At 41.0% G+C, this 27,277-nt stretch overlaps 1 protein-coding gene across 1 annotated transcript in view; it reads left to right on the top strand.

Annotated features, from left to right (window-relative positions):
* Nucleotides 1-27,277, top strand: part of capn15 (calpain 15) — a 55,724-nt gene that overhangs the window by 1,863 nt on the left and 26,584 nt on the right. Inside the window, exons 1-2 of the mRNA XM_044103450.1 lie at nt 1-690; nt 21,290-22,904. The exon at nt 1-690 is cut by the window's left edge and continues 1,863 nt beyond it. Coding sequence (XP_043959385.1) covers nt 512-690; nt 21,290-22,904 — 1,794 coding nt within the window. The 5' untranslated portion in view covers nt 1-511. The remainder of the gene's footprint in view (nt 691-21,289; nt 22,905-27,277) is intronic.

The raw sequence follows: 27,277 nt of genomic DNA, 5'->3' as shown, positions 1-27,277 counted from the left end.
TAACTTTCAATCGTTTGAGATGTATGTCGTGTTAAAACTAAACAAACAGATTTATGCACCTACATATTTCAGGTGTTTAACGCTGATCTTCTGAGCATGTCTAATAGAGAAGACAGGAAGCGCTTCCAAGGACTTACCATATGCTATGTACAAGATTTGCTGCAGAATGTCGCAAGCCTAAAAGATGCAAGGACAGAATTGCAAGGCTTTGCATCAGAAAAACTACATTTCAACCTCTGGGATCAGTAAAAATGCTCCCACTACTCAGAACTTTTCGCATAAACTCTGGGAAATGCAGCCAGCTTTGGATCGTCTACCTGCAGATCATCAACATTTGTGAGGAGCCCGTTTGTACCTGAGCCGAGGAGGATATCTGTGCTGTCTTTGAGGACCTCGGTGTGCTCCACCTGCTTCAGATCTGGATCCCTCGTCAACTTCTGTGTTGCAGGGAAAACAGAAGCGAACAGGTATCAGGAAGAAAGCGGGGTCTATTTTACCTACAACTGTGGAGATGGGGAGCTCGGCCTCGTCTCTCGCTGCAGAGACCGAGTCGGACCATGGCTTCGGCAGTACCTCCTACCCGTCGTCTCCCCCTGTGGGTTGGCTCAGAAACAGCCACAGCAGTCCGGTGTGGGGAACCACCTTCATCACACGGCAGCACCAACAGCCTGTGCCGCACCGAGAGCGCAGGTAACTATAAAATAAACCAAAAAATTGCGCAATTTGAAATTAAGATTTTTTTTTTCCATAATTTACTTCAGGATTGAAAAAGTTATTGCGCAAAGATGAGGTGGCTTTTGAGCCATATTGACCCTTTGCAGCTACGTCACTCAATCAATCCAGGCGCCATGATGGACGACAGAAGTGAGGGACGTCAGTATTGAACAGAGCGACTGAAATTGTTTTCCTCAGTTGTTTTGGCCAGTTTATTGATTGATTTTTCTTGTTTGAGATCAGATAATTTGTCTGTGAACATACCACACCTGACTGGGGCTCATAGGCGGCGGGATTTACAAAAATTGTAAACAGCTAGCTTAGAAACCGACCCATACCTCCTCCCTCCTGACTGTTCATCAAATTTCCGGCTTTGCCTGAATTCACATCACATGATTTATATCACTACGTCATAAACAGCGCCTGCCTTTACACCGGAGAAAACTTAAAAACGTACAAAAGACAAGATGCTAACCAGTTTTTCCCATACATGCTAGGCTACATGACGGTGCGGCATTGTCTCCATGGTTACTAATAGTTAGACGTACCTTCTCCACAAAGCAATATTTGATATCTTTGTAATCATACTTACTTATAAAGTATATGAACGTTAATCTTCTTACCTTGTAAAAAGTGTTTGCTGCAAATCCGGGATTACACAGAGGCTGACAGTCATTATGATTGACAGCTGCTGTCCATCGGCTGCTGTATATTTCCTCATTAAAATTTACTAAATAAAATGACAAGTTTGGTTTTTATCCCTGTCTATTTGTGCGTCCCATAACCACTTTAAAGTGGAATCTACTATATAGAAGTGATATTAGGTTTCAGATGTCTGTTTTTATACTGGTTAGAGGCAGATTGGTGTCTGTCATGGCGGAGTGGGCGGATTTCTGGACAGTGTTGATGAGTCACATGATCAACACGAGTTACTACCGTCGAAAATAACTAGGAAGACAACCGGAAGGAGTAGGTGGATGACTGTTTTTTTATTCATTTATAATTTTCCCCCTTTGGACTAAGTGCAGCTGGTTCCACCAGAGCGAACACAGCATCACACAGTTAATAAAAAGTTGTTTGTTATTCTAACATGTTGAATCCAGCTCTTCTGTAAAATCCCAAGTAGGTGGGTCTTGTCGCTCCAACTCCTGAATAAGACACAGATGTTCTCTGATAGCTGATGGATGATAAGCGCACCATGATTGAGTTGTGAATATATCTTATTTAACTGTGTACATCTGTCACTGCCAGGATTTTTAATGATGTGAACAACCTTGTTCTCATAATTTTAAGTTCTTAATTAATGTAAAGACTGCAATTGGGTTTTCTTGCTATTGTATAGACAAAGATTTGCGCACATTTTTAATAGAAAGGCATCTATTGAGTGCACTCTGGCCCAACCAGGCCTGCTAGAGATACAAAGAACATAAACTTCTTTGAGGTATCTTCCCTCGATTTCTTGGACACATTATGGTGCAAAGTGGAATATTTTGTCTCCACCATTCATTTGAAAAAATACTTTTTGACCAAAGCCTCTGATTGAAGGATTCAGTCACTCGCCTTGCCATGGATCCCACCCACTGGTTCAACAGAGCTTATCTAATCAAAGCCTTCATTTTGATGTTTGGCCATGATGCACCCAAAATCTGGCTAAGCTGGATTAATGAAAGCAAAATCCTGCTTCCTTCTATGGCTCAGCTAGATGATGTTCGCAACGATTTAGGAGGTTTTTAGTAGATTGCCTGTACAGATAGACCTAACCTCAGAGAGCTCAATAAAAACAAGGTACAACCAACAACAGCAAACCAGGACTAATTTGAAAATGAATTTGATGATTGTACTATCATTTATTTGTTGGCTCTTTAGCCCAGAACAGGTACATGGATGTTATAACTTGGTCTTAATTACAAATTCTTGATAATTATCGAGTCAGTAAGTAATATATTTAATTAAATTGAGATCAGGGGTAGGATTAAATAATAACTTTTTTCTACTCCTAGTAGTGGTAAACAAATTATTTTGTTTATAGTTATGTATGCACATATTTCCTTTGTCCTATTGATTGCTTTTTTCCTCTTGTTTTTAAAAACCTGTTTGAAATAAATAAATCAAATTTCGCAAAAATGTTTTTGTGCTCACTAAAGGTGATTTTTGGCTTTTCCAAAAAGGAGTTAATGCACTAAATAGGAAAAACATCTTTGCCAACTAAATTCAAATCCCAAATCAGCTTTTATTCTTTTTTTAAACTTGCGAGTATTTTTAAATAAAGTTACCCAAGTGCTGCTCTTAGTACTGAATGTATAAATGTATTCGATCAAGCCCAAAAGAAACTGAAAACTACATGCCTCAAAAGTTTTCTAGAAAAAACTTGGACATTTTCTAGAATAAAAATCAAATTTTTAGATTAATATAATATATTTTCTACAAATAAGTGTACATTTCAAATGTTGAAAATTTTCTTTTAAGAAAGTTTTCTAGAAAATTTCTGAGACTAATCGTTTGTTTTCTATCTACAACGGCCCTGAGACGTCATCGCAAAAATCCCACACATTTTGGATCTACAGTAAATATTATTTGCTTGATATTAGGTCGTTGTTTGTTTTCAGTCTACAGTTCTGTCCCACATAGCAAAAAGTTTGGACAGCCCTGATATACAGGAAACCTTAACACAATGCTGCCCTGGGTGGTGAGCCATACTTTAAGGATCACCACTATAAGTACATAATAGAAAAGACATAATACTCATGTATATTCACAATCAAATGAACCTGCAGTATCATCCGTTGACTGGCCGATGCGTCTTTAAGTAGCCACACTGTTTGTTGGAGAGACGTTGCGTTCCGATTGACTGGATTTCTAAGTTTTACTGCATTAAAAGATTTGCTGTTTCAACAAGAAGCACCGTATGGCAGTAATCCGCCGTTCCAGTCGCCGCTTCCTGAATCCTAGTCAACGTACTGAAAGAGAGGAAAGCTTTGAATGTGCAGCTCGCAGCTCAAACGGCACTTTGGACTCATTTTCCTCCAATAGGTATTGCAGGAAAATGAGGTCTTCTCGACCACCCTCACTGAGATTTGTTTAGAAGCGTTTCCTGTTTTTTATTTATTATTTCGTTTGCTGTTTTTGGTCCCGTCTCCCAGAACGGGAGCAGGCAGTTTATATCGACCGCCTGAAGTGTATTGAAGTTGTTGCTGAGTCACTCAGGGCATCATGGTCTGGTTGTTAGTTATTGATTTTCAGAGAGCCCGATCACATTTCCCCACAATGGATGTCATTATTTATTCAGCATCCGTCTCCAGTTGGGCTTTCATCTCTCCTGATTCCTGCTGTCAATGCTTGCCTTGTGGGTTGCTCTACATTTAACAGTAAAGGCCGTCCAGTTGTGGCCGGGAAGATTTTTTTTTTAAATCCATCCAGACAGGTCTTGTTGTATTTGCTCGGAGTTTAAGCAGAGATCCATCAACCACAGCTCGATTTATGAATGAAACGGATGCTCCTGCCGTCAGACTGCCTTTGCATCATTCAGTCATCGTCTTTTTGTTTGTTTGCCAGACTCCCCTTCCTGTCAGCAATCAGACTGCACTCTGAATTCGCTCAGCACATCAGTGTATACATGTACATTAAGCATGTTGGAAAAAGTGGAGCATTTGTGGCTCTAGGAGGGATTTTCTGTGGCCCCCAATACAAATTTGGCCTGCCCAGCACAGGTGTAGATACAAAGTTTTTTATTTTTAATCAGGATAAAATTATTACCAACATAATACACATAACAGTGGCGCAGTTGGTAGAGCTGTTGCCTTGCAGCAAGAAGGTCCTGGGTTTGATTCCCGGCCCGGGGTCTTTCTGCATGGAGTTTGCATGTTCTCCCTGTGCATGGTGGGTTCTCTCCGGGTTCTCCGGATTCCTCCCACAGTCCAAAAACATGACTGTCAGGTTAACTGGTCTCTAAATTCTCCCTAGGTGTGTGTGTGCACACACATGCTCCCTGTGTGTGCATGTTTATTTGTTCTGTCTGCCCTGCGACAGACTGCCGACCTGTCCAGGTGAACCCGCCTCTCACCCGGAACGCAGCTGGAGAGGAACCAGCAACCCTCCTGACCCCACTGGGGACAAGGGTGTTAGAAAATGGATGGATGGATAATTTTCTTACAGAAGAAAATGTTAAGTACAACACAAAGTGTTTGTCTTTTTATACCCAATTTTTTCATAAGTAGAATCGTATCTATGTAGAAACCTTTACTGAATAGTAACTTTATAAAACTTTAGGAAATATAGCAAGCATTTTGAATGGAAGTGACTCAAAACCTTTTCTTATTATAACAGAATAAATTTGAAAACTAGATTAAATTTCTTTTAATTTTAAGCTACTTTTCTCCCCCAAAAAACAAACAAAAATGTAATTGCTTGATTTTATTGTAATTTTTCAAATGTTTTGGCACACATGACAGAAAGTTTGGACACCCCTGGCTTAAAGGGACACCCACACATGCATCATGTTTAGTACTGGATGCAGTAGGGCTCTGTTCATGTTTTCTCCGGTCGCCCCACTCTGCCTCTCTCTCCTTTACACACCGCTGTGTGATCCTAACCACGTTAGGCAAGCTTTGCTGAGCTGTGACAGACCATGAAATATAGAAACAACAGAACACTACGAGCCCAGCTTATTTTCAGCTGCTCTCTTCCAGTTTCCTCTCTAATAAATTGTTCCATAAAACATTTTCTCTCTCAACTTTTTTTTTTTCCTCTTATGCTTTTCCAACCCTGGATTGCATTGGCTGTCTAGTCCTTGGGGAGCTTTTTATATTTTGATTTTTTTTTTGGAGTGTTTACTCCTGAGGAAAGCCAACTTATTACACAGAGCTGCAGTGTTTTAATTGAAGCGCCACAGTGTAGTTCTGCACATTGTTCGGGGAACAATGCTGCTTTGATTCACTTTACTTCAGCAACTACCAGCTAGCGTCTTTCTCTGCCGATGTCCTTGAGGCTCCAGAGTCTTTCCGGAGCCGATCCTCGGTGCCTCCTCTGTCCCGGTGTGATGAATGTCGCCGTTTATCGCTGCTCCATCCACCGGCTCTCCTCCATTTAACTGGATTGAAACCGGTCCACTTGGGCTCAACAAGCGTGGTCACTGGCGGTGTTTATGTCGAAATTGTTTCAGCAGGTCCTCCTTTGCGATCGCCTGCCAGATGAAGACGGGTTCTAGTCGGGAGAGCCCGATCGTCTCCAGAATAGGTTTGGCAAGCAGCAGTTGTCTTAAAGTGTGGCTATATTTGGAAAACAGAGCAGTTACGCAGCGTGAAAAAGAAAAAACGAGCTTGTTGGCACTGCCTCTGACATGATTCCAGATTTCCCCGTTCTTGTTGCCATGGAAATTTGTAGCATATGCTCAGTAACCTAATTCCATCAGGCCCCAGACAAGACCGCACATGGCAAACCGGGCAGTCTGAGGCAAAAAGCGGAAACTGCTGGCAACTTGCACATCTGCAGACACTGGTTTGTCAAAATTCCTGCAAACCTTTACTTAGGAGGTCCGGTTCAGTCCGGATAGCTTGTTTCAAACCCCTTTCACTCCTCTGTGTTCTGGGGTTATCTGCTCATCAACGGTAAATAAATCTTTACTTTGTGTCGATTTGAGAGGCGTCTGTCTGTCTGTTCTGTCAGACCACTCAGATTCAAAAGCCTCCAGGAACTTTACATTTTTAGAGCCGCAGCCGACGACAACGCCGTCATCCTCTTCCTCGTCTCTGGCTGCGTTGCTTCTTCTTGCTGCTAACGCCAGCTGAAGCCCGGTTGGACAGCTTCCTCTGTTTAAAGATTCAAACGTCTAAAGCTGTCTCCACCGCTGACAGATTCACATATCAAAAATGAGCTCTGCTCCTGAAATATTCACTGAGGGCAAAGCCAGGGGTCAGACGCTTCACACTCTGTCTTAACAGAACTGCATTTATTTCCTTTTCCAGGCTTCTAGTTAAAGAGAAACAACTTATTTATTGCTCTTAGTTGCCTAATATCAAGACGCCTAATATTAGGCGGTGGAAGCAACAGTGGGGATGGCCGGCATCAAGATATTTTAAGGCCCCCCCCACACACACACACACACAAACACACACACACACACACACATCCTTTTGTATCACATCACACACACACTACACAGCCAGTGTACACATTGCTAGAAAATCACATAAAGATAACCTCAAATAGAGCCGCAGCTTCTCTGCATCCATAGGCGTTTGCTGAATAGCAAGAAAGTGGGAAGTAGGTCAGCTACGCTAGCTTGTTTTGACAACCTTAACATGTACATGTGCTGTGTAATTCGGTGTGTTTCCGTCCATTTAACATTAAAATAAGGCGACACACACACTTGCTGTCTGATATGTAGCCATTTATCACCAAACATGTCGCCATCGCAAAATTAACATCAAGTTTGAAAACACCGTAGCTAACTGAATGTTTACGTTGCGTTGTTCTTTGTGAGGGAAACGTTTGCATGATTTTTGATGCTGACGTTCCTGATAGATAATAATAGTAATCTGTACTGTTTTGTTCTGTTAGCGGAGCGTTGTTGTAAGTCGGTTGCCATGGCAATGATTGTTCACACAGAGTGAGAAAACAGAAAAATACGAGTCAGTTTTGTGTTGTCCGCCTGTTTTTCGGCTTTATTTATTCCCTTTGTCGTGGTACAATGTAGCCGCTGTAATTTTTAAAAATAAAAATAGAAAAACGAGGATTGTTCATAGATTGTTTAATCTATGAACATAGATTGCTACAATATTCACAAATAAGACAGAATATTTCATAAAGTATCCATAGTGACGCGAGACCTAACTGAGCGCCTCGTGTTCAGGATTGCAGGTCCTGAGCTGTGATCCAAATTTTTATCTACTTTTATTTAGAACAGAAAATATAAATTACATTCTGCATACCTAAATATTTGGAAAGCTACTGCCAAATTTACTGGGTGTTTGTTTTATTTTGGGCAAAATTTTATGCATCAATAACAGTAAACGTTAATAACGCCATTATAAAATCAGTTGTTTTGTTATGTGAGAATAATGAGAATCTCATGCTAGCCTTTACATCTTCCTATTAAATAATATGATATTATCCTAATAAAATAAAATGAGCCTTCCCTGGGAATAAGTGGCTCCTGCAGCATCCTTTTAATGTTCTATTTTGGTAACAGAGAAATGCTTGTTCAGTTTTCTGCAGCCGTTATGGTGCGTAGCGTCAACCATGGTTATGGAGGACTGATGTCTTTGCCTAAAGCTACTCCTTCAGAAGAGCTCTTGTAACGTTGGACTTTTCATCCTGCTGTCCCTGCACCATTAAATTCTTTCTCCAAGGTTTGACTGCTCATCGCGTTATTAAAGCTTCCCCGGTTATCTTTGGGCCGTCCCTTGTGACTAAGACGTCACTGTCATCCATCCTTTTGTATCACATCACCAAGTTTCAGCGTGTCATTATAGGAGCTCTTTGTCTGCTGCTTAAGTCTTGGCTCTAGACACTCCCTGCAGATAAGCAGCAGTTAGTGGCTCCGTTCCCAACTTTTTTATTATTTTTGCATATCATTCTGGACCGTTAGCGGCTGATTAATGACTCATATCAGCCCGCAACTTATTATCTGCAGGATTGGAAAGACGCCTTGGAAGGTAAAACTCATTTCTGTGACCCAAACAGTCCAGATCCTCTTAAAGAGACGGATCGATGTTTGGTGGGAGTAAATTATTAAAGGAAAAGGTTGCCCCCAGACAGGCTTCATACATTATAGGGTGCTGCAATAAATTTTTACACAGTGCTTGCAAAAGTATTCATACCCTTTGTTTTATCACACTACAGCCACAAACTCTAATGTGTTTAATTAGGAAAATAATCGATTTTTTTTTACATCTTTTTTTACTTTTTACAAGTGATAAAAACTGTGATCTCTTTTATCATGCTGTAAGGTTTAGAGTAAGCCCTTATATTAGCTCTAACCATCTTCCCACCAACTGTGACCCACTTTCTCGTCCCTGTTGAAGAAAAGCTTCCCCCCAGCATGGCGCTGCTGCCACGTTTTTTTCTCTGGTTATGGTGTGAGTTGGGTAACATGCAGTGTTTTTTCACAGTACCTAGCATTCTGCATGTAGGGCAAAATGATCAGCTACAGTCTTCCTTCTGTTTGTTCCCTACTGCGTTGCCACTTTTCCACAAAAGTCAACAAACAGTTGTCAACAGATTTTCCCACCTGACCTCTGGATCTGTGCAACTCCTCCAGAGTTACCGTGGATCTTTTGGCTTCTCTTCTGAATGTTGCTTCAACCTGTCAGCTGAGATGGACGACCATGTGTGGTGCTATAAGTTTTTCATGTTTCGAACCTTGTGCGACATGTTCAAAGCTTGGCATATTGTTTCAGGACATTTAGGCTGAAACTTGGTTTTGTTCGGGACTATTGCTGCGTTCATACCAAATGTACATCAAAAACGTGTCCGATGCTACAAGTTGGACTTGTGTGCACTTTGAAGTCAGACGCTTGACATTTTCCTCTAGATGTGCATCAGAATCGCTCTAGACTCGGTGTTGGGACAAGCTGTTGTTTTCCTTTGCCGGTCTATTTGTACAATGGTGCATAAAATTGAGAGAGTGACACCAAAATATTGTGTAGTGAAAGCTTCTGCGATTATAGCAGAGGTTTAGATGTCTTTGCAGAGACAAAAAATGTTCAGAAACGTTTCTGTTGAACAAACAACGGTGAAGTCTGATAACAGCCTGACGTACATTGGAGCCTTTTCTCCCTCTCCTGGTTACTTTGGACAATGGTGGATGAAATATTGAGAAAATTTAGGTTTTATTTACTGAAATCAACAGGATGTTACATTTTCAGCTACTGCAATTCACTTTCACACTGCACTCTGTCAAACTAACCAAACCTTTTCAAAAACCTTTTCCCCTCCTCACCTCTGGGGGCGCTGCACCAAGAACAACTGAAGGAAGCAACATGAAAACCTCTGAAGAAGACACTTCCTTCTTCACAAAATGCAAACAAAAACGGCATCAGATTTTAGCAGTTGTAGGATTTGGTAAAAAACCACGAGCCATTTCTCTCACTACTGGTGGACCAGCAGGTTTGTTTGAGCTGTATTTACCCAGAATGCTTTGCGCCATAGTCATAAAGTAATAAATGCTTCAGGAAGGAGCTTTGTGTTCATTTACAGGAAGTGGGTTTTATATTCACCGTCTGTCCTAAAGAAACATTAACCTCTGAGTTTCGTTTTATTTCCCCAATAATGAAACAAGAAAACCGAACAAAGAGCTTCCTATGGAAAGTAATTTTCTAGATTACTATATTCATCAATTATTATTCCAGTCCTCATTCTTCATTTAAAGTCCATTTCCCCCATTTCCTGCTCAGTTGTGCTTCTTGTAGCCTCAGTATGTGTGCCAATTGAGTTTCGTTTTTAATTTAAAGTTCTTTACTTTTCAACTGAAATCAACCTTTAGTGGAACAACGAGCTGAAATAACGAGGCCATCTGAAAACGAAGGCTAAAACACCTGCAGCTGATTAAAAATCCTCACTCTCTGCATTCCTATCACCTGCAGATGTGCAGCTGTAAAACAGGTGATTAGGTCACATCTGGAGACATTTCCTCTAAATGAACTCAGCAGATTTGAACTCATCCAGTCTGGGCTTTATGTAAGGTCTGAGTAATTCCTCTTAAGCTGTTTTTTAAAACTGGTAGCAAATCAAGACAATTATAGGTAACAAGACTGTAACAAAGCCTCCTATCAGGTTTTATTTAGGCTTAAAATAATTTTTTTTTCAATAATACCACAAATCTATAATATATATGCTGTATTTTGCAGACAATAAGTAAATTTCTTTCAGAGTTTTACTGGTTGTAATCAGGTGTGATCGATGTATATTAATACATACTGTTTGACATGAACCAAGGAGTAAACCTGGGATGTCCAAAGTGTGGCTTGGGGGCCATTTGTGGCCCTTGGAGTAGTTTTGTGTGGCCCTGGGTGCAGTTTACAAATGGTTTAAATGGAGTTGATGTAGATGGAGACAAAAAATGTTTTGTATGAGATTTATAATGCCAAATTTATATTTATGGAACATTTTAGTTTCAAAAGAAGTGTTTTTCTTTCCATTTTAATGCCATATTAGTGACTTTTTACTCACAAACAGACCCAGTCACACCCAGTGCTTAAAGTGGGGTAAATCCAGTTAAGGATTGTGAAACCCGGTTCACATTTTTGTGGCTGGGAAAAAAAATTGTCACATTAAGCAATTAATTTATTAATCACGTGATAAATTAAAATGAGCTTGATTAATTTAGATTTTTCTAATTTGGATATCATAATCCATTTTATTCCTGAATTTGGTTGAGTGGAGTTTTATTTCCATTTTTATTTATAGATTTTGTTGGTTGTGTTACCTTAAAAGAATTAATGTTAATTAGCATTGAAAAGACCAAACTTGCGTTATGACATTATCAACTTGAGAATTGTCTCAGAACAATAATAATATCGTTCATCAGGGACAATTTATCCTCCAGCAAAATTTGTTGTTGTGAAAGGCAAAGCTGGGAAGAAACAAATAATGACGCTTTGACCAACAAGTTAGGACACTGTACAACTCTGACGCAGTTTTTAAGACCTCTCGTTAAAATAGCACCTTAATTTGTTGCTGAGTAAATAAAGTAAATCAAATTCATGAATAAATTATTTTGCATTTTTAACTGAAAAATAATCAAATAAATTTGTGACCCTAAATTCAGCCCAACCTTCTCCCTATCAGAGCACGAACATCTGTGTGTCAGAAACAGCCAACAGACTAACAGGCGATGTTAGAAAAGCAGATCACTGAACCCGACGTATCACTGAGGACACGGGCGAGGTCCAACAATAAACGATCCAACAATCGTGAAACATGTTGGCCTAAATATGTTGTAATTCTTCTATTTATCATATTGCATTTAACTGATGTAATTTTAGATAATGTCACACTGTCACTGTTGGCTGTAATTTAAAATAAAAGGCAAACAAAAAAATAAACAGTGAGGCAAATCTGGGTCACTTCCCACACGAAAAGAAAGTGCAGTGGGAGAGAGCTGGATCCAAACATTTCTCTCCAGAACACTTTGAGACATTTGTACGAGCAAAACTGACAAAGGCTCCAGCAGGTGATCGTTACTTTAGCGAGTTAAAAACAAATGCCATGCTGACAGTTTTTATCCACAAAGCGCCTAAACCCCTCAGCCGTCAGAGGACTGGAAACTCTTTACATGCTAACTGAGCTCGGCGGCAGTAGTGCCACTGGTACATTAACTAATCATATTTTCAAATTTATTAATGTTTATTGACACTCTTATTGAGCAAACAGTAGAGAAAATAGTAAAAATCTCAATCCTGACAATACGAAAAATGATTTTCAAAACTTTAATTGGAATTTATCACAATGATAAATCAAAATAAACTTATCACAATAAATTATAACTTTACTATCTGGAAAGATTGTGGCTGAATTCTGGTTGAATAATCAGAGACTATTCCTCATGGAGTGGATAAAGTTTAGGTAAACTTCCATTAAAAAAAAGTTGAGCATCTATTTTGTTTGAAAATTATAATTATTCTGCTTTGTCTATTTCCCAACTTGGTCATCAACGTGTTGAAACATCAAACTGTGTCAACGTGTGAACAGTTGTGCTGATAAACTGAAATTATGTTGCCAAAATAGATAAATGTACTTTTATTTTGACTTTTTCCAGTTTTATTTATATCAGCTACACTGGCATGAGAATAAAACAATATCTCAGCAATCAGCAGTAGGTGTAGGGTTGGTTTCTGCAGAAAATCTCTGTAGAGCAAGATTAAGGCATTGAATTTGATGCTGAAGTTTTTGTATTTATTTCTCTGTTTGTGTCTTGCTGACGTGTTCCTCACTGGGTCAAATGTTTGTTCTTTCCCTCGGATTCTGATTGCTGACTTTCTGAGGTCCAGTAGGGTCCAGTCCCGCACGGGTCAGCGCTGTTCTACAAGCGCAGACAGGTCCTCCTCATTATTAGGCCATAACCTTTTATGATGATGCAGTCACCAGTCTGCTTTTATCCACCTTTTGCTTTGCGGTCTGGTTTGTAATTTATCGCGCTCTGCAGAATGCGGCTTTTAGCTCGAGGGAAACGTTCCAAGTTCTATTTGTACAAACATGAAGTCACAGTTTGTTGGTGATTGCTGCCAAGTTAGTTTATTTTTTTTTTCCAAAGACAAAAAGAACTGACTCAGTCTCAGAAGCATCTGTGTGCAGATTGAAGAAATTCAAATGATATTTGTATGAATATTCGCCTGCTGTTTAGCAGACGAAGAGAATATAACGAGGTGGATTTTTAGACTGGATGAATCCCAGAGTTTTGGTTGCTTTGCTCCTTTATTTTAGTATTTTGTACCCGACTTGTTTGGGCTATAAGATGGAGCCATCCTCCATGGAAGGCTACCAGCCAGACATCAGTTAGTACCTCCTCTGAAATCTGATTTTAAAGTGATTTTCTGTAACTATTGCTACTTTTTTTGTGAGAAAATGTAAATCCAGAACTCCAATAATAATTAACTACCTGTAGGATGCTGATGGTTATTTAGCTCTCACTTTTCATAGGAGTTAAAAAGCCGTAACAAACATCAGAAACAAAGTCTACGGAAATGCAGTGAAATATGAACATAGAGCAGCTTTGGAAGTCACAGAGGTTAAGAACCACACAGTCGCTTGTGAACAGCTAAAACCTGTGAATGCAAATGTTTATTCAAAAGTTTTCATTCAGACAAGCATTTATGTCACCATTTATAAACTCTTATTAAAGAAATATGACAAGCAATTAATAATTACAGATGTAAAGACAGAGATGAAACAAATACGCTGCCCCAACGCAAATAAAAAATGCTAATTGCTGCATATTTTTAGAGTTAAAACATTAAATATACAATAAAACACACAGTAGAAACCATCTTAGCGCTACTGCAGATGCTCCAAATAAAAATACCAACAAAAATAAATGATTTTCCTGGATTGGTTGTTTTTCAAACTCCAGCCAATAGCATGTCAAGTAGCATTGCACCTTTATTTATTTTATTTATTCATATTTTACATATGTTGTACCTCTGAAAATAATACACAGTTAAATAAACAAATATATACTGAGGAGTTAAAAGGATGTTTTTATAATAATTTATTTTTGTATTATATCACAATACTGAACTACCAAACAAAATAAACATAATCTCATTGGTTTGTTAAAAGGGAAATGATTGTTTTATAAATAAATTTTATTTGGTGAGACTGACATGACGCTGTCATATAAATGACATAACAACCTGCCATAATAATGGAGTATTTCTGAATGTTTACAGCTGTTGTTATGAAATACCATTCGATAAATAATGACACTTTTAATGCAAAGATCCATTAAAACTTGCACTAAAAGTTCATTAAAAGTGTCAAATTTGCATTATTTACCGAATGACAGTTCATGACAACAGTCAAAAATTCATGAAGACTCTTTCATGCTCATGACAGGCTGTTGTGTCAGTCTTATACTCACCTCTTCAAATAAAGGGCTACCAAAAAATTATTTAGAGGCATGTGAACCTCATCTATCGTCATAGAGCTGCAGGTATTTTCTTTTACCCTTTCCTGTGTTAAGATTCACCTCTAAACAACTAAAAATGTTTTGTTTAGTTGTACCTAATGAACAAAACAAGTATAAGTCACAGCATTTGATAAAAAAAGATTAGGTTTGTCACTATGAACTGCAGAAAAATACAGTTTTGTTTTTGGTGTGGAGGAGAGGAACTCTGCCCCCTCTGTCCAGGAACGGTACTGCACTTTTCCCACAGGCCCTGGGCTTGGAGTCAGCCTTGGAGTGGCTCTGCTAATGACTGTCGCACAAAGGCCAAATGTCGCGCAGTGAAGCTAGACGAAGCTGGCAGGACTCCGCTGACTCTGTCTCTCAGCAGAGTTCAAAACGTAGAACCAGTCAGCAATTACTATCAGCAGCTTTTGTGTTCACTCTTCTCTGGCACCAATAGCTTCCTCAGAGACATTTCACCCACTTTTCTCCAAAACTTTCATACGTTTTCTCATTTCCACGAACACCTTAAGCTCATGCCCTTTAAAATGATCTGCTGGATCTCAGAGCGTCTGGCGCTGTGTGAAGCTTTGAAATGAACTCTCCAGGCATGACACCTCTCCTTAAGTGAATTTAGAGCAGGAGCAGAAGCTGCAGCGAACTGTTCGGTGCAGAAAAATTAGGTTTGTCGGGACGAGGTTGGCCTTTTCCGCCTCCCTCTCTGAGCTGAGACATCTGGCCACCTGCCCAGGTTGCAACACCGAGGAACCGATGAGCTGAAGTGAGCACTTTTAGTTCGAGCCTCTCCATTTAGCACACAGCCAAGGACAAAAGGTGTATGCATGTGTGTGTGTGTGTGTGTGTGCGCGTGTGTGTGTGTGTGTGTGTGTACGCACTGCTGTAAGGACGTTAGTGGAGCATCAACAATGAAAACATTCCTTTACAGTAAGTGGGGTCCAGGGATCACAGGCTGAGGTGACCCATCCTTTACAACAGCCACATGCATCCGAATAGATTGCAAAGTCAATTCAGAAAGTGAAACTAATACCTTCATTACAGACAGACTAACATACAGTACAGACCACAACTGTGTGTCCAAACATTTGGTCTGTACTGTATTTCCACTCATATCTGAAGTTTCTTAGTTTTAGTTAAGGAATATAGAGGACTGTGATTGTATAGCCTATAATCCCTGGGAAGGCAGATTTCCAGTTAATAGTCATTGACTATATGGATAAAAACTGCCAGCATGGCATTTGTTTTTAGCTTGTAATGATCACTTGCTAGATCCTTTGTCAGTTTTGCTCATACAAATGACAAAGTCTTCTGGAGAGAAATGTTGAGAGCACAGTCCTTCAGAAGTTATGTTCACTTCCTACCCACTGTGCTCTTCTTTTCTTATCGTGTGGGAAGGGATCCTGATTCACCTCACTGTTTCTTTGTATTTTTTAATTACAGTGACACTGTGTGGCATTATCTAAGAAGTTAGTTTGCTTGACATAGTTTAGTTTAGTTGACGTGTCAAATCAAGCTTTGGCTGCAGAAGATTGTTGCTAAAGAAGCTGGGTGTTCATACAATCTGCCTTTCCAATGACCAGCAGAAATCACCCAAACTGTAACTCCAATTGCAAAAATTGGAATTTCAAAAAAAAAAGAAGCTTTTAATGAAAACACAACGTTTCAAAAGAAAAAACTTTTTTTTGACGATGCTGACAACATTCTGGCTAATGTTAAAACAGCAAGTTTAATGCGGGTAACCATGGCGACCAGTGACAGTTTAAGCTCAAGTTGTGCGTGCATCCACTTTGTTTACAAACTGCTCTCCATTTCTCAGTGTAAACCTTTTCCAGGAGGCTTCAGAGTGCGGCCTTGTGGGTCATGCATTAATTTGGAGGTGCCTTTGATTAACCCAGTTATTAAGAAGCGTGTGAGCCAGATTGGTGTAATTAAAAGCTGTGAGATCAGCTGCAGGCAGAAGCAGTAGCGTTGCTCCGTGAAGAAGAAGAAGCGGATAATTTCCTTGAGTCGGTCTCTGCGTGGATGGCTGACACTGTGACTTTGCTTGCTCTCTCTCTCTCTCTCTTGCTGGAGATGAAAGTGGCCCGACAGTTGTGGAAACGGCCACAGGGTAGAAGCTGTCATCATCAGACATGAGGTGGCGACGCTTTGTGCTGCTGCTGTCGTCATGGCTGTTTGGCCCGTCAGACAGCCAAACACGGTGTGAACGTGTGTCTTTATAGTTAGCATGGAGCTGCTGCTTTAGTCAACCATGTGTTGGTGAATCGCTGAGGATTCACACAGTGGGTCTGGAGGAAAGAGTCACTAAACATGTTGACTGTATTTATTATTCTGATTTTGATACTTTGACTAAAGCAAAAATGTAGAATAAATACCTCATAACTATTGTAGTCGATTTCAAAAACGTGTTTTTGTTGTTGTGTTGCAAATACGTCACTTAGTCATCCAGGCGCCATGATGGACGTTGGAAGTGAGGGACAGGAGTAGAGTAACAGAGAAGATTGTTTTCCTCTGCTGTTTTTGCCAGTTTATTCAGGTTTCCAGTCACGCTAATTTGTCTCTGAACGTAACACACCTGACTGGGGCTCATAGACGGCGGTAACAGCTAGCTTAGATACCGACCCATACCTCCTCCCTCCTGACGTGTTCATCAAATTACTGACTTTGTCTGAATTCACACCACATGATTTATATCACTATGTCAGAAAACAGCGATTCATTTTTCACCGGAACAACATTAAAAACGTACAAAAGACCAGATGCTAACCAGTTTTTCCCATACATGCTAGGCTACATGACGGTGTGGCATTGTCTCCATGGTTACTAATAGTTAAACGTACCTTCTCCGTGATGCAGTATTTGATGTTTTTGAATCATAGTTACTTATAAAGTATATGAACGTTAATCTTCTTACTTTGTAAAAGGTATTTCCAACAAATCCGCGATTTGACAGTGATTATTTTTCACTGCTGCTGTCCACCGCTACCGTGTCGTTCCTAACTATCCATCCATCCATCCATTTTCTGTTCACCCTTCGTCCCTAATGGGGTCGGGAGGGTTGCTGCGTCCCGGGCGAGAGGCGGGGGTCACCCTGGACAGGTCGCCGGTCTGTCGCAGGGCAACATGGAGACACACAGGACACACAACCAGTCACACACACACTCACACCTAGGGAGAATTTAGAGAGACCAATTAACCTGACAGTCATGTTTGGAATCGAACCCAGAACCTTCTTGCTGCAAGGCAACAGCTCTACCAACTGCACCACTGTGCAGCCTCATTCCTAACTAAAAGTTATCAAATAAAATAACAAGCTTGGTTTCTATCCTTGTCTGTTTGTGCAGCCGACCGAGTGAAATCAACCAAATAGAAGCAATATTAAGTTACCGATGTCTTTTTCATGGAAATTGTCCATTTACACCACTAATAATAATAATAAATTTCTTTGGCAAATTATTTTGAATCATTACACTTCTATTCCAGTTTATTGTAAATGTTCGATCCCACTCACTGCTACAGTATTTATGTAAAACAAATGATTATTACAATTTAGTAACTTAATTTTAGAAGAACTATTGGATTACTGGGTTATTAGTGATGTGTGTATAAACTTTATATAATGATGCAAAATCTTTTTTGGATATGAGAGGCAAATGTTGATTTTTATTTTGTTTCAAATATAAAGGATAGAGTGGAGCAATGATGAATATGGTGGAAATAAATGAGTGTGTTTCATAAATTTTATGTAGACGTTGGTTTTCCCTGATGTCTTGATCTTGGATTGATTTTCTTCCTAAAACATAACAAAAAGCTGCTACGTTTGAGCCCATCCTCGAGCTCCTGTCGGTTTGGGATTCAACGTTGCTCCTCTGGGATCAACGTGAAAAGCATTGCAGCATCCTCGCTCTTAGCACCTCTTGCTCCACTTTGGGTAAATTCCCATATTACCGTCTCTGAGTTGCTGTTCACACTTGAGCGGCCTGAGTGACAGTGGCATTTATGAGCTTTTTTTCCGACTCCAGACCCGTCCGTTCCCTGGAGGCTGGGATGTTTTTTTTGACCTGCGCTCCCGCTGAGTTGAAAGTATCCAGCTGTGCAGCTCAGCCTGCAAAGGGCTCGACTCCACCTGCCGTCGATAAGCCAGATTGACTGGACTGCAGAACGAACCGCACACTGCAAAAACACAAAGTCTTACCAAGTACCTTTGGTCTAATTTCTGGTGAAAAATACCTTAGTGCACTTGAAATGAGACAAAACTAACCCATAAGGATCTTTTCAGCAAAATATAGGAGCTTGTTTTAGTCAATAACTCATTAATATTGATGAAAAAGCACTTCACTAATAACCAGATGTGGGTAGAGTACCCAAAAATTATACTCTAGTAAGAGAAGAGATACTTCACAATAAAATTACTCAAATAAAAAATATCTGCCCAAGAAATTACTCAAGTAAGAGTCAAAAACTATTTGTTAAAAAGTACTGAGTAACTGATCAAAATATCAATCATTTAATTCAAAATTACGTCATCAGACGGACCAAAATATAAAGTTTAATGGAAATTTTGGTATTTTCAGAACCAAAAGGACAATAATTCATATAACTAACAGAAAAAAAAAACTAAATCAGCTAAAATAAAATGTTTCCAATTCAGTTTCTCTCAATAAAAAAAAACTTATGAAACTTTAACAAAAACTGCAGGTGTGTGTCTGAGTGTGGTGAAGTTTTGGTTAAAACATGTTGGTTTTTCATTCAGTGGGTTGAAAATCCATAAATTTTACTCCAGTAAGAGTAGAAATACTTCATAATAAAATTACTCAAGTAAACAGTAAAAGTATAGTGTAGTAAAAAGGTTCCTAAAAGTATTTTTTTTTTCCAAAAAAGTTACTCTAGTAAATGTGAATAAATGTAACTAGTTACTACCCGTGGCTGCACAGTGGCGCAGTTGGTAGAGCTGTTGCCTTGCAGCAAGACGGTCCTGGGTTCGATTCCCGGCCTGCAGAGATTTCTGCATGGAGTTTGCATGTTCTCCCTGTGCATGGTGGGTTCTCTCCGGGTTCTCTGGTTCCTCCCACAGTCCAAAAACATGATTGTCAGGTTAATTGGTTTCTCTAAAAAAAAATTTTCCCTAGGTGTGAGTGTGTGTGTGCATGGTTGTTTGTCTTGTATGTCTTTGTGTTGCCCTGCGACAGACTGGCGACCTGTCCAGGGTGACCCCGCCTCTCGCCCGGGACGCAGCTGGAGAGGAACCAGCAACTCTCCCGACCCCATTAGGGAAGAAGGGTGTAAAGAAAATGGATGGATGGATGGATGGATAGTTACTACCCAACTCTGTGTGTAACCTGGATAAACAGATTTTGCATTTTTTGCAGTGTCCATACAAGTCGTTCCACAGCAACAGCATCATTGTTAACCGAATTAACAGTTTCTGGCTTTAACACTTTATTCCTCCCCAGTTGGATGTTTATAAAATGTGTCAGTCTTGCAGTGCTCTGAAACTAACATGACCTTAAGCTGATCCTGCATTAGCTCTCGCTGAGCAGAGAGAGAGTGTTAATATGAAGTGGAGGAGATCCTGTGTGTTTTTCCTATTCTAATAAGTGCCAGTCAGTGAGACTCAGGCATTTCTGCTGTAATATTCAGAGGCAGGCAGCGTTTCTCTGCTCTCCTCCCCTCTGGCTCCTCCTCTCCGTGTGCTGTCTCTCTGGCTCTAATCAGATGGCCGTTGTATATGGATTTACTGCCCTCTGCGCCCCCAGGAGGGAGATTTGATTTTTATTTTTTTTCCCCCCCCTCTGCACTGGCTAATCTTTGCCTCTCCTATCCTGTTTTGCGTTTCTAATTTCATCTCTTCTCCTCCTGCAGTTTCCCTTTTCCTGAGGATGATCAACCTCAGTTCCTGGAAGGATGAATTTATTCCCTGGTTTTCAGATATATCCCTACAAACATTTTCTCTGTTTACTCTTCATCTCCTTTTGTTAAAGTGACATTAGATAATATCGGTTAGATAAATTAGATAAATGTATCATTTATCGTTGTCATAATAAATTAAAAGAAGAATGTTTAAAATCCCACAAAGCTGTCTGTATTGTTGGTACAGTGCAGTAATTCACCTGTTTTGATGTGTCACATATCCCTAAGACAATTCTTTCTCAGATTGTGGTTCCTGGACCATTGGTGAGCCGCAGGTGCCCCCTAGTGGTCCATGTGGTACTGCATGTAAACAACCGGTTATTTTTCATGATGTTAGCTCAAACTGCGAATCTACGGTTAGCTTACCTAAGGATTGTGTTTAAAAATATTAAGCCTGGAGATACTGGTGGAAAATTTCTGAGGATGATTTGCAGAGCTTTTGTTTTTGAACACTATTACGATACATAGTATGTTCACATGCTGCGCCCCACGCTGACTGACTGCATCTTAACACCTAAAATTAAATTATTCATGTTGGGCTATCTACTGGCTAAATGCCCTAAAATGTTATTAGTGCACACAACACTTGTAGTAAAGAACTTATTTGATTTCCATGTGTTTTCTATGATTGGAAAGTTTAGAATCCATACTGTGAATAACTCAAAGTGCCCTGAGTCGATGTGTTCATGGTTTTATTGTGGCCAGTCACATTTACAAAACAGCACCACTCTTCACATTCGGAGGAACAAAGACAATTAGTTAAGAGACTAATATTTTTAATATGTTAAGATGCTGTGCTATTGTAGGAGTAATTTCATGTAAGGAGGTTTGTGAGTTTTTCTCTGCCTGAAAAAGTTTGAGAAATACTGTCCTAAAGGATGCGGTAAAGTGGGTATAGATAAAAACATTACGTGAATACTTTAAAAAGCTGCTTCATCTGGTTAAACGGTACTTCACCATCTTTAGTTTGTTAAATATGTAAAAACCTTTTTTATTTTTATGGGAGGTTCTAACAGAGAGTTTTGGGTTTTTTTTGGTTTGCAGCCATTCCCACTCTCCTGGCTCCATGGCTGCAGCAGTGCGAAGCAGCGAGTGGTCATGTGGACGCTGCACCTTCCTGAATGCAGGCGCGGCGCCCCGCTGCTCCATCTGCGAGGCGCCGCGGCAGAAACCGGATCTGAACCAGATCCTGCGGCTGAGCAGCACTGAGGAGCAACGCTGGGCCTGCCCACGCTGTACGCTCAACAACCCACAGGGATCCGGATCCTGCTCGGTCTGTGGTTTCGGCCCGTCGTCCGCCACCAACACCCCGCCTACCACAACCATAGCCATCACTGCCAATGGCCTCCCATCTGCTCCAACTGAGCCCCCGACACCCGCAGTCACCCCCACGGTACTACTTGAGCCCAATGGACAGCACCCGGTCAAAGAGGACGCGTTGCGCCGCTCGGAGAGCAACGGAGAAGTGAGTGGCCATGAAGGGCAGAACCCCGGTTGGGCTTGTGCCCGGTGTACGCTCCACAACACCCCAGTGGCTCTATCATGCTCTGCCTGTGGCGGACCCAGAAAACTCTCTCTGCCTAAAATCCCCCCAGAGGCGCTGGTAGTACCTGAAGTACGTACACCTGTCGTCGGGTTCCCCGTTCACCCAGCACCGTCAGCACCCTTAGTCATCGACCTCACAGACGAGTCCAACACCCCCACTCTGTCTGATCCTCAAGAATCTCCCCAGGTTTCGTCACAGGGTCTCTCTTCGCCTTATCCAACATTTCCCTCTCTCCAGAACAATCCCGTGCCCCGCAGCCGAAGAGAGGTTCCCCCACCAGGCCGCCCGCAAAACCAAGGAACCAACAGTCCCAGCCCCACCTCCCCGTCCACGGCCGTCGTGCCCCCGCAGCCTGGCCCGCAGCGGCCAGCCAAGCCCAAACACGCACAACCCCAAGAACCTTCGTACCCCAGCAAGCGCCTCAGCATCTTGGAAGAAGAAGACCCTCAGCACCACCCGCTGACTCCGGCTAACCCCACCTGGAAGTGCCCTAGCTGCTCTTTGCCCAATGCTGTTAGCTCAGCCAAGTGTGAGGGCTGCCGATCGTCAAGGGCCGGCGCTGACCTCATCGACCTGGTAGGCTGTGAAACGGTGCGATTTACCCCAGCTAGCCCATCCAGTCCGGACTTTAGCACCTGGGTGTGCTCCAAGTGCACCCTGCGGAACCCCACCGGCACACCCAAGTGCTCAGCTTGTGGTTCTTCCAAACTGCACGGCTTTCAGGAGCAGCAGACCCCTCTGGCCCGCTGTTGTCCACACTGCGGCTCTGCTTCGTGCTCTTGTCCGCCCTCCTCCACCCCGTCGGGTCATAAAGCTCGAAAACAGGCCCGGGTCTTCCCTTCCGCTGCTGGCGCTTCCTCCAGTTCGTCGGCCTCCACCTCGTCTGGCCTCCAGGAGAAAGCAGGACAGTGGAGCTGCCCTGCATGCACGCTTCTCAACGATGTCAAGGCCAAGAACTGTGCAGCGTGCCACACAGCGCAGCAGTACCTCACCCTGCGCAAGGTGGTGAAGCCCCTGAAGAGGAGGGAGAGCATGCATGTGGAGGCTCGTCGACGGAACGATGAGGGAGAAGCCAAGGAGCTCTGGGAAAACATCGTCAGTTTCTGCAGAGAGGTAAGAGGAGCTTTAAACGTGACCTATTCTGCTTCCATAAACAGGTTAGGATCAGTATACAGGCTGTATAAAACATATTCATTACGCTTTTTGCACAAAATAATTTATAGATAATGAGATTTTAGTCTGGTCAGTTTTGCATATTTTGAGCTCCTTTCAGAAAGAGCTGTCACTTTAAATCCAAATAAGCTGCTGGCCACTCCCCCCAACTCAACATTTTACAATCGCATGTGAAAATGGCTGCAAACAGATGCACAATTATTCAACTGTACGTCTTTGAAAAGGAAAAGTGGAGTCTCCTCCACAACCAATAAGAATGTAGCAAGTGGTTTCTGGATGGTAAGTCAACAACAAAGCACTTGTCTTTTCCAGCAGCCATTGTACAGTGCATACAGTGGTAAAACCAGCTAACCATACATGCTGGAGTTGCTAGGTAATGGGCTGGGCTTTGTTGGGGTTGCTAGGTAACAGAAAAGAAGAAGGTTTTCAATATGGCTCATTTTCCAGACACCAAAAAGCATGAACTTATTGCCAAATATCAGCTTGGTGGGGTTTTTAAGCACTGACGCTGAATTTAGAAACAGTAGAAATTCGAATGGACAAAATAAAACATGCAAAATAAAGCAAGAACACATTGACCAATATTAGACCAACGTACTTGGTGGTGTGTTGTTCCTCAGCCAGAGAATCAGAGCAGGTAATTTTCACATTAATAAAACGTCACTTAGAAATTATAAAACTGAAGCCTTTTCCTTACAGCAGCTCAGACATTCAGTTTATTTACATAAACCACGCGATTGATCTCATCATCTCTGCAGTCATATGTCTTAATACTGCCAGCCTAATTTAGAAACGCTGTCTGTAAACAACAGCTGGTGTTTGAGACACTCTTTACGATGCCGACCAGCACTGCTTCCAGCCTGATCTATAAAAACCAGCGATTGACATTAAAATAGTCGACAGTGTCAGAAAATCCTGCCACAAAGGTTGAAAATTGCTGCTAAAATCCTGCAGCTCTTTTGGTGGAGTTAATTAAAACATAGCGTTCCTGTTTTTCTGATGCTAATTTGACTTTTCTCAGTGTTTTGGTGGCTCTTGGATGAGGTGAATTCAGAGTCTAAAGCGAAGCTCATGATTGAAATGTTGGTTCATCTTCTCAGACCTTCGTCCAGGTCGGGGTGGAAGTCAATCTTTATCTCCTGTATGAAGAATTCCTAGAGTCTGGAAAACTATGGGAATGTGGAGAAGAAAGTTTAATGTTCCAGTCTGTTCCTGTCCTACTGTCCGTCTGTTCATTCAAGGATTCAAGGAATTTTATTCATCCATCCATCTATCCATCCATCCATCCATCCATCCATCCATCCATCCATCCATCCAGCCATCATCCATCCATCCATCCATCCATCCATCATCCATCCATCCATCCATCCATCCATCATCCATCCATCCATCTATCATCCATCCATCCATCCATCATCCATCCATCATCCATCCATCCATCATCCATCCATCCATCCATCCATCCATCATCCATCCATCATCCATCCATCCATCATCCATCCATCCATCCATCCATCCATCCATCATCCATCCAGCCATCATCCATCCATCCATTAATCCATCCACTCATTCATCCATCATCCAACCATCCATCTATCCATCCATCCATCTATCCATCCATCCATCCATCCATCATCCATCCATCCATCATCCATCCATCCATCATCCATCCATCATCCATCCATCATCCATCCATCATCCATCCATCATCCATCCATCATCCATTCATTAATTTATCCATCCATCCATCTATCCATCCATCCATCTATCCATCCATCCATCCATCCATCATCCATCCATCCATCATCCAGCCATCATCCATCCATCATGCATCCATCATCCATCCATCCATCATCCATCCATCCATCCATCCATCCATCCATCATCCATCCATCATCCATCCATCCATCCATCATCCATCCATCCATCCATCCATCATCCATCCAGCCATCATCCATCCATCATCCATCCATCCATTAATCCATCCACTCATCCATCCATCATCCATCCATCCATTTATTCATCAGCCATCCATCATCCATTCATTAATTTATCCATCCATCCATCCATCCATCATCCATCCATCCATCATCCAGCCATCCATCCATCATCCAGCCATCATCCATCCATCATGCATCCATCATCCATCCATCCATCCATCATCCATCCATCCATCCATCCATCCATCATCCATCCATCATCCATCCATCCATCATCCATCCATCCATCCATCCATCATCCATCCAGGCATCATCCATCCATCATCCATCCATCCATCATCCATCCATCCATTAATCCATCCACTCATTCATCCATCATCCATCCATCTATCCATCCATCCATCATCCATCCATCCATCATCCATCCATCAGCCATCCATCATCCATTCATTAATTTATCCATCCATCCATCCATCTATCCATCCATCTATCCATCCATCCATCCATCCATCCATCATCCATCCATCCATCATCCATCCATCCATCATCCATCCATCCATTTATTCATCAGCCATCCATCATCCATTCATTAATTTATCCATCCATCCATCCATCTATCCATCCATCTATCCATCCATCCATCCATCCATCCATCCATCATCCATCCATCCATCATGCATCCATCATCCATCCATCCATCATCCATCCATCCATCCATCCATCCATCCATCATCCATCCATCCATCATCCATCCATCCATCCATCCATCCATCCATCATCCATCCAGCCATCATCCATCCATCCATTAATCCATCCACTCATCCATCCATCATCCATCCATCCATTTATTCATCAGCCATCCATCATCCATTCATTAATTTATCCATCCATCCATCTATCCATCCATCCATCCATCCATCCATCCATCATCCATCCATCCATCATCCATCCATCATCCATCCATCCACTAATCCATCCACTCATTCATCCATCATCCATCCAGCAGTTTGTCCATCCATCCATCATCCATCCATCCATCCATTCATCCATCCATCCATCCATCATCCATCCATCCATCCATCCATCATCCATCCATCCATCCATCATCCATCCATCATCCATCCATCCATTAATCCATCCACTCATTCATCCATCATCCATCCAGCAGTTTGTCCATCCATCCATCATCCATCTATTTATCATCCATCCATCCATTTATTCATCAGCCATCCATCATCCATTCAATAATTTATCCATCCATCCATCCACTCATCCATCCATCCATCCATCCACCCATCCATCCATCCATCCATCATCCGTCAATCTCCTCCAAAGGTTAAAGAGCACTTTCTCTTTTGCAGTAAAATGAGATCTTATTACTTTAAAGCTCTCAGTTTTCCCATAAAAAATGTTTGAAGTCATTTCCTGAAAGCTCAGGTCTGCCATGATGAATTTTAAATCCTGTGTCTGTAACCGCTCCGTTTTAACAAACTGAAACTGAAACAGCCCGCTCCTCGGATCTGTTGCATTTTCACTTTGGTCTCAGATACGGGCCAGATAAGCCGGATTCACAGCTTGTCTCCCCTCACTTACGATGGTGTGTGTTGGTGTCAGAGCTGCTGCGCGGCATCAGGTAACGGCTCATAGGAACTAAAGTCATCAAGTTCAATTCGACTGCATTAACCCAGAACTACTCCTGCCAATAATCTTCTTCTCTTCTGGTTAATCTAATTGGATTATTTTTCCTCCAAAAATCTAAATCAGTGTTATTTACTTTAAAAAAAAAATTTGTTTTGTTTATTAATGGCATGTCACAAAAATTATACATAAAAATCTTGCCTGTTGTAAAGTGTTTTTCATCCCCAACATGACAATAAAAAAGATAATAAAGCTTAATTCTTAAAAAAATAAGTCTGGTTGTTCAGCTTTGGGGACTAAAACATTCTTTAAAAAACTTTTCTTAAACTTTGAGAGCATTTATGTCTTAAAAATGTGAGTATAAAAAACTTCTATGTTTTTTGAAAGGTTTGATAAATCAAAAGTGATAATTTTGCCCAAATTGTTGAAATATCAGCTATTTTAAGTGTTTCTGTGTTTCAGTGCCACTTCTCTAATTTATGGTAAAATTCTGACAAACACAGAAAAACACTTTTATGTTCGTTGATTAATTTGAGAAATCAAAAGCAATAACTTTGCTAAAATTGTTGCTTAAAATATATATATATATATATATATATATATATATATATATATATATATATATATATATATATATATATATATATATATATATATATATATATATTTTTTTTTTTTCCAGGAAATATCAGCAGTTATATTAAGTAGTTGCACTATAAAAAAAATCCCTAATTT

The sequence above is a fragment of the Gambusia affinis genome, linkage group LG20 (genome assembly GCF_019740435.1).
Source record: "Gambusia affinis linkage group LG20, SWU_Gaff_1.0, whole genome shotgun sequence".
Lineage (NCBI taxonomy): Eukaryota > Metazoa > Chordata > Actinopteri > Cyprinodontiformes > Poeciliidae > Gambusia > Gambusia affinis.
Note: the sequence above shows the minus strand (reverse complement) of the source record. Positions and strands in the feature narration are given on the sequence as shown.